The 12367-nt window shown below is 44.4% G+C and overlaps 1 protein-coding gene across 1 annotated transcript in view; it reads left to right on the top strand.

Moving 5' to 3' along the window:
• SLC10A6 (solute carrier family 10 member 6) overlaps nucleotides 1–12367 on the top strand; it is a 321326-nt gene that overhangs the window by 127447 nt on the left and 181512 nt on the right. The window contains exon 2 of the mRNA XM_085640859.1: nucleotides 2471–2589. Within this exon, the coding sequence (XP_085496985.1) occupies nucleotides 2471–2589 (119 nt within the window). The remainder of the gene's footprint in view (nucleotides 1–2470; nucleotides 2590–12367) is intronic.

Consider the following 12367-nt stretch of genomic DNA (forward strand, 5'->3'; position numbering starts at 1 on the left):
CAACACACAAAACACCAAGGTTCAACCGCCGGATCCACTTACTGTTCATAACCAGTATTCAGTTTTTGATCACTGTGCTGTTAAAAAACAAAGTGTTTGCAAAATGTACAGATCAGAATCATAACACCAAAACCAATGGATGTACATTGAGGTGACTTGCAGAGATATTAATGTTGTATGTACCCTGGGGGGCTGGCACATGACCCACAAATCACAACTGATGTCTACATATGGCAAATATTGTGACCCAAGGCCAATACAAAACACAGATTTCTTATTTGATATTAACCTTAGTAATACATGTATCTCAGTCTCCAATGTTTGCCTTCGAGTTTTGAATGGGCACATCTGGTGAATCAGGTCTTTTGGTACTGATGTTTACCCTGGTCATAGTACAAAACACAGTCACACAAGGCGTTGGTAGCTCAAAAATCTTTTGAACTGCTTGGCAAAGTTTAGAGTTACTTCCTCCAGGGAACATAAACTATGAATGTACTGAGGGTTGTTGTGTCAAATGACACAGGGCAGGTCCAATCATGTAAATGTTGCTGTTGTTGATGATCTATGACACTTTCATAAAATTGCTGGTGAGCTCCTAAGCTTAATCTGTCAAAAGATTGATGAAGTGCCTGGTGGGTGAGATTTTCAGTAATAGATGTGGGCAGCTTTCAATCCAACTGGTTGATGGTCCTCAGTACATCGCGGCAGGGTTAGGATATCCAAGTATAGAATGCCTGGTGGGAATCTGGGGTGCCCTCGAGATGGAGTTGAAGTTGCTAATCATCTGCGTAATTATAGAGCCTGCAGCCGCGCTAGGAAAGACTTTGAATCAGAGGTCAACTGTAAACATTAAACAGCAACGGTGAAAGGGATGAACCCTGAGGCACATTGCAAGTAAGTTAAGAACTGGAAGAGGTGAATGGGCCGAGCTGGACCTCCTGTGTACGACCACTTAAGAAGGAAGATATCCAGTTCAGAGCCAGACTGAAAAGGCCTGTGCCTCTAGGCGGTCCACCAAAATAACATGGTTGACTGTATCAGAGAGAGTTCGAGAAGGACCAAAGCTGTGACCCACCCCACATTGGTCTCTAGTCTTAGCCCATCAGTAACCTACAGCGCCATTGCTTCAGTACTGTGGTTTGGGCAAAAACAGTTTGAAGTGGGTGCAAGAAGTTAGAGACATGAAAATAATTACGCAGCTCCTGGTGAATATGTTTCCCGAATTTTGGGTGAGTAAGGAAATAGAGAAATAGGTACCTGTAAGGTCTTACTTGTTTGAGGTTTCTTCTTTCTACAATCAATGAATGGTTTAATCAAGTCAAATAGCAGAGGGGAAAGGGAACCCATAACAAAGCAGACAGGTGAGGGCAACATGGCTAACAGAAGAAAACTGAGCACAAACACCAAAACAAATCTCTGGAGAAGATTGTAAGTGAAGACTAAGCCCATCAAAGCATAGCGATGGTCAGATGTTCATGGCATGCCAGCAAGAACTCACTATGTTAGGGAGAAAATTAAGTAAAACCCAGCGCAAATGTCATCACTGCATGTCTGTCTGGGGAACAGGATTCCTTCAACCTGACAGAAAGGAAGAGCAAAGAAGAATCTTTCCACCAATGAATTAAAGGAAAAAATAGTAAAGCCATTTTGGGATCTGCTTCAAACCATTACTTCAGTAGAAACTCCTAAAATAAATATGGTGATTAGATGCCAAGAGGCTTCAATATAAATTTATAATATATCATCCTGCCAAAACAAACGAAACACTTATGTGATTTTCATGTTTAATTGATTAATTCTGCTGACTATTAATGATGATTTGTTTTGTTTAATCAGAAGTTAGTCTAGATCCTTCTAAACTTGATGGTAACTATGTTTATACAAATCCCAAATGCACTGTTTATTGCTGTGGAGGTTGTTGATATGCAGTGTCTGCATTCCAGTACAAGATTTCAGTTTTTCACTGATTAAGCTCCTAATCATTGCAAGAATCAACCTTAATAGTTAAATTGTTAATTTCCTTCTCTTCCCGAGCTACCTTGCTTGTAGTTACTAAGCCCAAATTCTTTTTTGAGGTGCCGTCAAGTTGGAATGCCTAGCTTGTATTCTATTTGTAAACACAATTGTCATGGGCTACGCATAGAATGCAGACAGGATCGACATCTAGCTCAGTGCCTGATTGTAAATTGTGGGGTGACATTTTGAACAGTACAAGGCCTTTCACACTTATTGATCTAAATTGATCTTGAAAATTGTATCTAAAGTAAGTGCTAGTTTTTTATCTTATGACTGCCTTCAAATAATTCCACAAGATCTGATCAAATACCTTACTCAACTTCTAATAATGTAAGGCTTAGATTTCATACTATCAAGGTTGGCATCTTAAAGTTAAAGACCTAATTACAGCATTTAACCATGTACATTTTCATCATCACCCTAAAGTTATATGTTGTCTTTCTTTACTTTTCAGCCTTACGATGACAACATGTTCAACAATACTTGCCATGGGAATGATGCCCCTGTGCCTCTTTATCTACTCTCGATCTTGGGAGATGTCACACAGCATTAAAATACCATATGCAAACATAGGTACTGCTCTCCTTTATTTTCTTCTATTAAGTGTTGTCTATTAAAGTATGACTTTTCAATGCCTCTAACCTAAAACTGCTCCAGTGGACACTCAATATGGACAAGTCCCTTCAACCTAAACAAAGTGATGGAACCAAATGTGCAATCATGTTCAAGACTCACAATTACTGTTGATTAGAAAAGGTATTTGCATGATTTTAAGAAGTTATTGTTGTTGCATAGAAGCACCGCCAATCAACTTTTGCATATAAAAGGATTTCTTACGCCAAAAGTTGATGCAAGTGCAGCTCGAAACGTGTTTATATCACATACGCCGACGACACCCAGCTGATCCTCTCCCTGACCAACGACCCCGCCGCCGCCAGAGCCAACCTACACGAAGGGATGAAGGACGTAGCCGAGTGGATGACGACCAGCCGCCTGAAGCTGAACTCGGACAAGACGGAGGTCCTCATCCTGGGCTCCTCACCCTCCGCCTGGGACGACTCCTGGTGGCCTCCCGCCCTGGGCACCGCACTCAAACCGACAGACCATGCACGCAACCTGGGCTTCATCCTGGACTCCTCCCTCTCCATGACCAGGCAAGTCAACGCCGTCTCCTCGGCGTGCTTCAACATCCTACGCATGCTACGGAAGATCTTCTGGTGGATCCCCACCGAGACCAGGAGGACCGTCACCCAGGCCCTCGTCACCAGCCGACTGGACTACGGCAACGCCCTCTACGCCGGTACCACCGCCAAGCTCCAGAAGAGACTCCAGCGGATCCAGAACGCCTCAGCCAGACTCATCCTCGACATCCCACGAACCAGCCACATCTCCGGACATCTGAGAGACCTTCACTGGCTCCCCGTCAACAAAAGAATCACCTTCCGCCTCCTCACCCACGCACACAAAGCGCTACACGACCAAGGCCCGAGCTACCTCAACAGCCGAGTCAACTTCTACGCTCCCAAACGCCACCTCCGATCAGCCAACCTCGCCCTCGCCGCCGTCCCCCGCATCCGAAGAGCGACCACAGGAGGAAGGTCCTTCTCCTACCTGGCCGCCAAGACCTGGAACTCCCTCCCGACCGACCTGCGCCTGACCCAAGACCACCTCTCCTTCAGGAAGAAGCTGAAGACATGGCTGTTCGAGCAGTAGCGGCACCCCCCCACCCCCAGCGCCTTGAGACCCTACGGGTATGTAGTGCGCTCTATAAATGTCACTGATTGATTGATTGATTGACATAACTCCAAACCCTTGCTATTCTTTGTAAAGGGGGTGTAACTGCGTCAGAGCTATGGAAACATGGCTAGGATTCCATGAACAGCCAGATCTACTAATGTTGCGTGCCCTAACTTTAAATGGAACTCTAACAACAAATTAAATGAGGTGCAAACAATGGGCATGTGAAATACCATATAAAATTTCCAGGAGTGATATGTAATTTCCGTAAAAGTGCATATTTTATATTTACTCTTGGATGGTTGTCCGCATCTTTATATTTGTGCCCACTGCTATATCTCTGATGTTGCAGCACTCTGATACTATGCAGTTGGGTGTTTGTGCAGTTGTGAGCAGCAGAGATACGTTGTGTATCTCTGCTGCTCTGCAATCACCCAACTTAGTTGCATGTCTAGAATCAGGAGATTCTTTATGAGCTCACAGATAAAATTAACTTAATGTACGGCAGAATAGGACTATTGAAATCAATCAATGCTTTGCATTCAGACCTATAGGGGAAGATAATAACTGATGTCGGGCATTGAGGAGAATTGGAGAGCTTTAACCCCTTCGCTGCTACTCCGCCCCTCTCCTGTCTATGCTAAGCCTTTTTTTGGCTATTTGGGGTAGTTCGCGCTTAGGCCCCTGTAACCATTTGGCCTCATAGGTATCCACTTCAAATTTGTGTCCTTTTTTCCCAAAACCCAGAGTTTTCTAAAGGTACCCAGGGCTTGTGGATTCCCCTGGAGGGGACCCAGAAATTAGATAAAATACAGCTAGTTATTATTTTTTTTAAATGGGAGAAAGTGCTGCAGAAGAAAGCATCTGTTTTTTTCCCCTACAAATGGTATCAACAAAGGGTTTGTGGTGCTGAAATCACCATCATCTCAGCTTTCAGGGACAGGCAGACGTTTGTCAGAAAACCAACATTTTCTACACCATTTTGGCATTTTACTGGGAAATAGCCTATTTTTGCTATTTTTGATGCTTTCAACCTCCTTCCAGTTAGTAGTAGAAATGGGTGTGTCAAGAATTTTCAGCTACATTTGAGATTTGCAGGGGATTCTGGTTATGAAAATATTGGGAGATCCACACAAGCCATACCTCCCTGGACTCCCCTGGCTGTCTAGTTTTCAGAAATATACGGGTTAGGTAGGTTTCCCTGGATGACCACCGAGCCCGGGACCAAAAAGGCAGATGACACCCTTGTAAAACCAGGTTGGTTTGTGATAGATACTTGTTGATCTCTCCACAATACGTTATGGGCAAAACTCTTTCCTCTCTTCCACTGCCTCAATGCACCAAGAACGCCCGCTGGGAACAAGAAACACCTATCTGCTCCTCTGGATGCCTGGAAGCAAAAGGCTTCCAGCGTGTCCGGGGCTTCCTGATGACATCGGCATACGCTGTGCGCACTGACATCATGGATTTGCCGGGGGGGGGGTTGAGGGTGGCAGCTGAAATTCTTTCGCTGCCAGATGGGCTGCCCATGGGGGGAGCGCCAGCACATCCCCCATGTGTGGGTGCCATGACGGAACGGTTCCATCATGACCACACGCCCCTGTGGATTATGACGGAACCGTTCCGTCATGAGTATAGAAAGGGTTAATGCAAACACAAGGAGATGATGGATGGAGTGCTGAAACTTTTCATACACTCACCCCCGTCACAGATCTGGGCTGTATCCATCATCATTCTTTAGCTCACTTCGCCACCTCAGTTCAGACCCAGCTATATGCAAATCAGTCTTGACCCTGTGCCTCTTAGGGGACCGTCCAGCCCGAACTGCCAAGCCAGGCCTTCCTTGAACTGGAAACAAGCATCCTGGGGCCGGTTTCTGGGTTACACCCTTCATCAGCCAGGCTAGCTTGAATCCAGAGGCAAAGTGAGCAAGGGACCCACGTCTGGGCATGTCCTGCCAACTTAGGGCGAACAAAGCAAACACAAAAAATTAGATTCTGGAATTAAGACACCGGCTGTAATTTGCACACGATTGTGGCATTCCGGTGCTTCATTAGCCTTGGCTTCATTCCAGGTGGACAAAATGTAAAGGAGGCCTAAGCTCAAACTACCCCAAATAGCCCAAAAAATGATTAGCAGTGTGCGTGTTTGTGTGTGTGTGTGTGGGGGGGGTGATAGGCCTAGCAGTTCAGGGGTTAAATAATTCAGAACAGGGGCTTGAGGGTTAGCCAAATTTTTAGGTCTTCTCTCCAGGCTATTTGGTCATGTGGTGCATTCCAGGGGGCTACGAGGACACTATTGGTCACATGTCTGGTTCGAGGCAGAGCAATAGGCAGTTAAGGGTGCGAGTAACACCAGTGGGATCCCTCTTTTTTCTGGAAGGTGACACAGCGGCAGCATAGAGGCCCTAGTTGTGTTTTTTGGCTCCACTCTCCCACCCTTGGCTTGCAAGGGGGGAGAGAGCTTGGTGTGGGAAAGAGTGCTTTAGCTGTGATGGGCATGTGTACAAATTGGGGCTAGTTCATGTAAGATGTGGTTTGTCATTGATGGATAGGAGCTTTAGGCGGTGTTGAAGCGCCTGGATATCCCTTAGGGTGAACTCGTGCTCTACATATACTGATTGATTGATTGATTGTTGCTGGAGGTTTTAAGGCTAACAACTGTTTTGTTGCATCTTGAGGTGGGCAAAGCAGCTGGGGAGCAAGTGGGGAGATGAGAAAGTTGACATTTCTGGTAGAGTCAGGAAGCTCATGGTTTACAGCATTAATAAGTTTATGGAAAGTTCAGGTTACAGGTAAATGTGACGTCAAATGTGGTTGACTTAGTGAGGTTTTTGGGGTCGTCATTTAGGGTTGGGGTAAGTGAGGTTGTAGATCACACTGATGTATAGTGAGGTATGCTTTTAATCTGTAAGGCTATGAGCCAGGGGTAAGGGTGGCCTTTTCCACAAGCTAACTGTTGTCAGAGTAGTTTATGGTCTGTGCCGCCTCACCCAATAGGTGATGTGCACACCAACTTCAGTCAGTAAAGGGAAGACTGAGCCCTCCTTTCACCTCTGGGCCCTGGTGCCACTCTACTGGCTGTACCACTGAGAGCCACGCTCCTGCAGATATGGTCACCTTTGGCAAGTCTATGGTTTGCAATTACATTAATAAACAGGTCTTGTATGAGGCCCAGACCTAGTCCTTTGAAGTTTCACAATATTAGGTAGAGTTTGAGAAGTTCAATAAAAGACACAAAGCGTATAAAACTGTTGGAGAGGCAAATTCATGTTTTCACTGCTCCCTTTAAACAAGATGGCCGCCAATGGGCGGTTGATTGCAAGTAAAGCAGATGGCACTGTAGCTGCTGTTTTTGAGCAAATGTAAGAGAATGTCTGCTCACAAAATGAATATTTGCATTTTTGCATACCTGAGAGGATGTCTGACACTGATACCTTGATCGAATTAGCTGTCATTTATCAGTGAGAGGAGCTTTACTGGCAGTGAAAATTCTCAATGTGACCTACTGTTGATGACAACGGTTAAAATACCATTGCATGCCGGTAAGCTTGATTATCTCATTAAAATGCACTGAACTAAATAGCATTTTGGATGACCAAGACTGAAACGTAGGCATATTTATTGGTAAAATAAAAGGAAGTTGTTGAATCCTGTTCTGTGTGTGGCAAAGTGTTGCAAAGTGTCACAAGACAGCCCAAAAATAGGCTGATTAACTTACCATTTTGAAAAAGCATGCAAGCACAGCACAAAACTGTGACGTGCCATGAGAGCACCTGCACAATCTTTAGTAAATAACTCCCTAAATGTGCAGTGGTTAGTAGAATCCTTCATATGAGTGGCAACTAACCACCTGTCCTTAGCAGCCTCTAATTCATACATAGGGAAATGGATAGCTTGAGATCTACCAAAATCTTATTTCCTGTTCAGTAGTTCTAAGTGTGTCATAGACGATGAGAGCACAGATTCAGTTGATGTTGACACACTCAGCACTTTAAGGTGCAAGAACACTCATGCTATGGGTTTGAATATGCTCCCCATGTCCTTTATTCCATCTGAACTGTCTATATAGGCCTGAAATGCATAAAGGAGAAGACTTGTGGGGAACCAATGCATTAAATAAAGTGCACATGATGCCTCCTTCTTCTACCATTCGCTTCGGTTTGACTCCTCCAGAACCCTCTTGAACTGCCACCATGCTGCGGAATGAAAATTGTTTGACATTCTGCTACTGTTGACAAATTCGATCATCACCTTCCTGAAAGGACTGGATGTCCTGTCCCTTCACATCCCTCAAACAAAAAGAATAATATTATATACTCCGCTTTCTATATTTCCTTTCTGCTCATGGCTTTATCCACACTTATTGTGGTAGGGTCTGGAGTAGCCAAGCTAAGCACAACAACAGGCAAGTCAAATCTGGACACAGCTGTGCAGGTGTTGGTCAGTCTTATGCTACATTCTGCTCTTCTTTAGAAACAGAGCATGGGAAGCAGCACCACACCATGTTCTGCTATTGTGCAGACCCTGGTATATCTTATGCCTCCCTCTGGTCTTAAAGAGATGGGTGTAGCAGCCATGGCACAGCACACACTACCTCAGGCAGGCAAAGATAACCGTGGAGTAGGAACTTTCTGTACTTGGAAGCACCAAGATTCGGAACTTACCAAAGTTTGGAGAAAAAAGAGTGAGCGCAACTAATGGAAAATTAAGCACACACCTCAAAAAGTATAGTGATTCTTACAATACAGTCCAAGTACAAATGTTACAATTGATGGAAAACAGTGATTATATCCAGTTACTCAAGGGTATCCAGTACAGAATAAAATTATGATCCTTGGCACTAAACTTTGAATGCTTTCACGCCAATTATGATTGTTGTTTATTATATGTGGGGTTTCGAGAGAGGCTCTGCAATACTCTACGTCACATAGAAAATGCCTATTTGAGTGTTCAAGAATGTAGTAGTGAGTTACTGCATTCCTATTTTAAGGCGGGACTCATTTTCCCAAAGTTTGAAGTGAATATATATGTGGGAATTTAATTACCTCAATTTCAAAACGTTTCTCATACAACAATTATTGTAATGGCTTTACTGTTTCTTCAGGTTCATGCAAAATAGTGTCCAAGGCATTATTATAGTACATGAACCTATTCCACACAGATGATGGGTTGTAAATACGTATATTATTTTCTTCATTGTTCATCATTATCCATGCTCCTCATCATATAGTAAGCTTCCAAAGAGGAAAATAACAGCCTACGGATTGACAGCTAATGCTTGTTTCGACCCTCAGTAGTGCACAGGCCTTGGGTTTTTTCAAGGCTTGTACAAGAAAACAGATTTGTGTAGGTTAGTGGTAAATTAGGTTTCATAAAGCAAAGGGCAACTACATGTCTTCTTCAGATAGACAAGGTATCTAATTAAAGTCACTTTCCTGATGGAGGCAATTCCCTCTTGTTTCGCCTTTATCTTGAATGGTCCTATATCCGTCTCAGTAAATCCATATCTGGATTTACAGATACAGGGACTAATGGCGTGGGGAAAGAATTACTGGGGAATTGCAATTTAGGTCCAGAGGGTCTCCTGAAAAATGAGGAATCAAGGGGATAATCAGTAAGTCCAGGTCTCACCCCTTGTAATTCCTCATCTTCCTATGGAGTTTCATGCCTAAATTCTGACTGCAAATGTTTAGGTGAAATACGAAAAAAATCTATAGTGTTCCTGAAAAGCTCATATTTTCGATGAAGCTGAAAATTCTCGTTATTCATCCCATCAAAACTACCACGCCTCTCTAAATGAGTGCTAATTTGTGTGTTATGCATTTCTCGTTTTATGAATTCTGTGCTTCAGAATAGAATGCTAATTGAGTATTTAGGACAGAGCACTGTTACCTTGGAGCGTGTGCAACTGTTGGGAAATAGCCAAATGTATTTCTAAACTAGACAGCTCTAACTTAGCATGATCATTTGATTGCCACGTTGCCATTTGTAGAAGAAACTGAATCAATATAATTCAATTTAATACAGTATGCTAACCAGTTAAAGACTTGTGCAAGTGACAAGAACATTTGCACTTGTGCCAGTCAAACCAAACATGCTTTGCAATGACAATCGGTCTGGCTCATATATGAAATACACTCAATTAGTTCAACATACTGATACATCCTTTCATTCACCCACTTTCACAACCACTATACAAAAAAGCTTAACCACATATACATAATAAATTAAAAAGAAAAAAGTAAACAAGCTGCTGGCTAAATATGGTGGGTATGTGCTCTCGCACTAGCAAATAAAATTAAACATAACACTTGAACAATGATGTACTATGTCCAGTGACATTCCATATTGTTCAACAATATGAGAAAGTTACTGGGCGGAGTGCACGGCACTGCAGATGAAATGAGCGTTAGTAGACTGATAAATGAAGAAAATTAAACACTAAAGGACTGGTGCACCAGCCCTGGAACTGAAGCGCACTCACTTTAAGGCAGATGCGTCCTGCAATCATACAAATGCCATCACTCACAGGACAAAAAAGCCAATTGCTCCATACTGTCATGGATGGAAGCAGAGTATAAATGACACTTACTTAGACCAACGGCAATACAGCCCCGCTAAGTATCTTTATGTGTGAGTGAACATCAAATATCATTATATATATAATTAAAAAACAAAGGTTACAACTTAGCTATAATTAAGGGTTATTAAATTACAGCAACGCATTTAAACTACATGAACATTATAAATACCATAGTTTTTTTTTTTTTTTAAATCTGTTTATTATTTTAAAGCATGGTACATCTCGCCGTCGTCTGTGATCGGCGTACAGACAAACATAAAACATTGTAACAACATTACAGTTCCGGGCTAATCACAGAACACAAAGTGCACTGCTAAAATACAGCAAACGTCCTGCGGCAGGCACGCAGTACCAACCAACTAGTAGCCACCACCTTGTTAATTTACCTGGGCACAGAAGGAGATCAAACAATATTCAATCAGCCTCATTCAGTGCCGCCTCAGCAAGAAAGCGTCTGAGCGGCTCCCAGATATCCTTGGGTCTGGAGGTGGCGGGCAGCTCCTCTGCATACAGTTCTAAGTTTTCCCGACAGTATACCATGTCCGACAACCATCCACACACCTTTGGTTTAGCTGCACTGTCCCATGTAAACAGGGTGCGCCGCTTGGCCAACAGAAGGGCAACCCTCACAAACCTGCCCACCAGACCCCTCAACTGAGGCACGGAGGTCAGCAGACACACCGCGGGTTCGCACGGAAGCTCAGCGCCAGTCATTTTGTGAATGTGATGTAGCACCTCTCTCCAGTACTCAGACACTGGCCCACAGCCCCACGCAAGATGCAGAAAGTCCGCAGCCCCCTGCCTGCACCGTCTGCAACGATCCGACTCCCTCAACCCCATTCTGTGCAGTCTGGACGGGGTATGGTATATTTGATGTAAGTACTTGAAGTGGATTATACGCAAGTTACCATTAGGGGTGAGGCGGCCCGTTAGCTGACAAATTCGCTCCCAGTCCTCAGTTGATATCTGGGGGACCAGCACAGCATTCCATTTTGCTAAACTACCATCGGGGCCATGAACCGTCTCCTCCTGTACTGCTCTGTATAATTTTGTGATTAGCTTCTTCCTGGACGGGGTCACCAGCAGCAGCTGTAGGGCTTTAAGTGTGGGGGGTTCAGCGGGGAAACAGGGGTAGTGATCTCTCATGGCCCGCCTGAGACGGTGGCAAGTGTACACAAACAGGGGTGTGGGGTTCTGTATGTATGCCAAGTCCCTCTGCTCTAGATAACGGCCCTGTGTGTAAAGGTCCTGCATATGTGTTATACCCGCTTCTTTAAGTGATGTGAGAGGGCCAGCTTCCTGCGCAACTGATAAGGCCGCGTGGTGCACCAATGGCAACGCCGGCGCATATAACGGTAGTCTCTGCGTTCTACGTCCAATCGCCTGCCAGGCCCCAATAGTCATGTCCAATGTGTTAATCTCAGTTCGCGGCGTGTGCCGGACAGTATGCGTTAGTATACCTCTAAGTGGGGTGGGATGGGCGTCCCCGTCTTCCACCTCCACATGTGGGACAAAGCTATGCGGTCTATACCAAAAATACGCATATTGCGCCTGTGCACACAGGTAGTATACATAGAAGTCCGGCGCCGCAAAGCCCCCCCTGTCATACGATAAAGTCAACGTTTTCCAGCTAATCCTAGGGTGTCTTCCACCCCAAATTAACCGCAGTAGTTGGGCACGCAGCGTTATGAAAAATTGTTGGGTCAGCCTAATCGGAATATTACAATATAAATATAGGAAACGCGGGAGAACAACCATTTTTATCACAGCGATACGATCCGCCAGAGACAAGGGGAGGCGCAGCCATCCGTCCACCTGTTGCACTAGTGCGTCATATGCCCTACCATAATTTTCCCGGATCACCACCGCAGGATCACGGTGGACCCACACCCCGAGATATTTCACTGGTTCCGTCGTCCAAATCAAGGGATACTCCATGTGGGGCTGTGACGTGATCATCGTAAGCGGTATGACAACCGATTTGTCCCAATTGATCGCAAGTCCGGCGTACAAACCGAATTTAATGTAT

Source organism: Triturus cristatus, chromosome 2_1 (genome assembly GCF_964204655.1).
Source record: "Triturus cristatus chromosome 2_1, aTriCri1.1, whole genome shotgun sequence".
Taxonomy (NCBI): Eukaryota; Metazoa; Chordata; class Amphibia; order Caudata; family Salamandridae; genus Triturus; species Triturus cristatus.